At 45.9% G+C, this 3,523-nt stretch overlaps 1 protein-coding gene across 1 annotated transcript in view; it reads left to right on the top strand.

Moving 5' to 3' along the window:
• The window catches only part of LOC135823570 (uncharacterized), a 10,721-nt gene extending 9,633 nt beyond the window's left edge, over window positions 1–1,088 (top strand). Inside the window, exon 7 of the mRNA XM_065336413.1 lies at window positions 927–1,088. Coding sequence (XP_065192485.1) covers window positions 927–1,088 — 162 coding nt within the window. The remainder of the gene's footprint in view (window positions 1–926) is intronic.
• Window positions 1,089–3,523: the final 2,435 nt, after the last annotated feature.

The following is a 3,523-nucleotide window of genomic DNA, read 5'->3' as shown; positions in this document are numbered from 1 at the left end:
ATTTCAAATTGAATTCCAATGATCTGGTGGATGAATTCTGATTAGGACACGTTCGATTACCTACTAGTACAAAGATGTCTTGGTCAGAAAGTACAGAACCTGATGTCTTACTCTCCTGCCAGAATTTATGCATCATTTTGGTGTACGCTTTCTTGGCCCCACGCTTGTACGTTGCATGACATGGTATACTAGAGAACTGGTTTATTGACAAAGCCTATCGCTTGAAACGATAAAGTATGGGTTCGGGTGTGGTCAAATGCACCCATGGTGCTCATAAACTATGTGTAGTGCTCTCTTCACCAACAGAACACTACCATACTTTGCAGATCTTGTACCAATCCAAGGGATAATGATAAAGACAAAATTAATGTGTTTGAGTCATGCATGAAAACGTGTGATAACTACTAGCACTATAGTACAAACGTTTTTTTGTGCTATACCTGACAACAATAAGTAGGTTACACGCAAAACATTTCGCGCATCAATCCTCACAAGACAAGTCAAGACATACTCGGAGCAAAGCTAAATTGTTTTGTGTCATGCATGAACCTTGTGATAACTACCAGTACAATGTATTTCTTGTGCGACGCCTACTGTAGTGCGCCTGACAACAATAAATTTATCCAAAAAATAAGCGTATCATATTGATGCACGATCCTCACAAGACAAAGTCAAGACAAACTAATTGAGGCTTACCTGGTGCCAGACTCTTCTGTCACTGGCATTGGCGGCTTTTACATGTCGAGATAACCTCCAAGAGCAGTGGTCTGCACAGCCTAATGCAAGGCTACGATCTCGTAATCTGCGAGGTCGGCTACGCAAGAAACCTTGGGCCGTCTTCTCGACAGCGACGACAGCATCCTACCAGAAAAATCATTCCCCGCGGGCTGGGTATGGCTATACACTTTTGTCCACGCTCGCACCAGCCGAAGTCCCAAACGATTCGAGATTCTGGTGGCCAAGCTACTCGTCTTCTGTCGGACACAGCTGCTGAGGCATCTTCTTCCTCAACATTTGTTACGCGCGATGGCAGCTCCTCAGCAGAGTATCTGGGCTCCCTGCCCCAACCATATGTGGCGGTGGGTTGATGGTGGTCTTCACTGACCTCAGCATCGCTGCCTTTATTGCTGGGTACAGAGAATTGTTCGGAATAGCTCATCTTTCCTTGAAATTGTTTACTAAAATAATGCACCTAGATTCAGACCGTGCCACAATGACGTAGGCAGGCCGGGATGACATAGCCAAATGGCCACATGATGTCATGGCTCGGCCCCAGTTTTTGCAATTGCAAAGTGAAATATTATCAAGAACGCTTTGTCGTAGAGACTTGGGACCAAGACCATTTGACTCAGCACCCCAGACTCTACAGGATATGAAGGTTTCATTTTTCCGTGCAGTTCCCCTTTATAACATCTTTGGTTGCAATGTGTATGATACGAGTGCGCACTTGATTCTATTCATCGGCATAATTATGATTATTATCTCCAAGCTGCCACATTAACTAAAAGTGTGACTTACCTTGCTCAAGGCAAAAAGATCTGAACCCTTTTGAAGCAGAAATTCTATAACCTCCCGCTCGCCGTATTCACAGGCTGAGTGCAATGGGGTTTCTTGACGCTGGAGTGGGGAGAGGTGAGAATGTTGAATATATTTTGTTTTGGGGAAACAACAAGGAAAGGGACAGAGAGACAAACGACTACATGATTGATCACGGCAAGAGAGAGAGAGGGAGAGTGAAAGTAAGCAAGTGAGAGAGAGAGGGAGAGTGAGAGTGAGCAAGTGAGAGAGACAGGGAGAATGAGAGTGAGCAAGTGAGAGAGCTACAATGTAGATCAAAGGCCTGAGTGCCTATGACCAATACAGGTGCACAAGCAGCTGCTATACAGGAACTCCTCAAGCTTTGTGTACTGGGTGCAGACCAGCAAGAGAAAGGATTTACTAATAAACAGTGTACAGAAGATGGGGACCTAAGGCCCCATTCACACTACTTGAAAAAGTGCGTTATAGACCATTTTTCAGGCCATTCTCCTTGGCAACCTGGGTAATTTGGCGCGAAAGTATAAAAGTTACCTAAAAGGTTTCCGCAACTCCGGTACCCCTGTACAAGGCAACTTTTCTTTCAAGCAGAAGTCGACAGCTTGCAGGAAACTGTATTTTTCTTCCAGAGTACCAGTATTTCAAGTAAATTAGTTCAATATGCCGAAGGTTTTGTTCACGGATGATGTGGAGTGTCGTCTCATTGAGCTGTGGGGAGAGTACCAGAGAACAAAAAGTGGCACGATGATGAAGCGATCTGTCGCAGAGCGTCAGATCGCTTCCAAACTGAACGATTACGTCCAGCACCTTGGTAACAAGGATGTCGTATTCACGGCGGCGAGTGTCCACAGCAAGGTGGACAACCTGAAAACAAAGGCAAGAGAACTCTACAAGAAATATAGGAAGAAAACAGAAACCGGTTCTCCTTTTGGCAACCCTGGCCAAGATTCTGCCTACGACCTGCAGACTGCTTTTGTCACATGGACTAATTTCAAGTCGTGGCACAGTACGTTCAAGTGTGTTCCTGGCTACGGGCCTCTGCAGAGTATTGACTCCACAACAGTAGTGGTGAGCTCTGTTGATATTGCTAGCCTGACAGTCAGTACACCGTCAGCGCAGTCCCAGGCAAACTCAAACGTTACATCAGCATCGCGTGCCAGCAGCAGCAGCAGTCCATCACTGTCAGTGTCACCACTAGCTTCCACCCCTACAACGGTGAGGGCAGGTACCCGGCCAGCACTGACAGTGGATAGTGATGATGACGCTAGAATGCTTGATGATATGCTGTAAACGCCATGCAAGACAAGACCAACGCCAACAAAACGACCAGCAACATACACTACGGACGAAGAAGACGACAGCGATGACGATGATGATGGTGACATTGTAGAGGTCTTGCAGCCTGAGAACAGGCAGCACGTACAACAGCCACAGCAGCAGCCCCAGCAGCAGCCACATCAGCCCCAGCAGCAACAGCTCAAGAAGAAGAAAAAGAAGGTCGAGAAGAAGGGAGGTGCTGCAACCGCGCAGGCAACAGCAGCAGAGGCGATTGTCACTGCCATCACTGACTCCCAGAAGGAGCTACAGCAGAACCACCAAACATTCCTATCCACTATCATCAACCAGCACCAGACCATGATGCAGCAGCATCAAGCTCACACGCAAGCCTTGGTTCAGGGACAAATGGACTTCCAGGCTCAGCTGTTTCAGAAGTATTTGAAAGATTGAAAGATCACTGCTATAGCACGCTTCACTTCTCGATATTCCCTGGGATATTTTTTGTTGTGTATTCTTTCTTTTTGAGATCAACTCTCAAGGTAGGAATAGTCTTCACTCAATACATTGCATGCTATCAGACTAAATCACAACATATTATGTACATGTAGAAATCATGCACTGAGTGCATATTGCATGATAGTCCTGAATATTCTAAAACACATCTGGAGATGAATAAATACAGATGCAATCAACAACACGCTGCCGCAAT

The sequence above is a fragment of the Sycon ciliatum genome, chromosome 8 (assembly GCF_964019385.1).
Source record: "Sycon ciliatum chromosome 8, ocSycCili1.1, whole genome shotgun sequence".
Lineage (NCBI taxonomy): Eukaryota > Metazoa > Porifera > Calcarea > Leucosolenida > Sycettidae > Sycon > Sycon ciliatum.
This window is presented reverse-complemented; position numbering and strand designations above follow the sequence as displayed.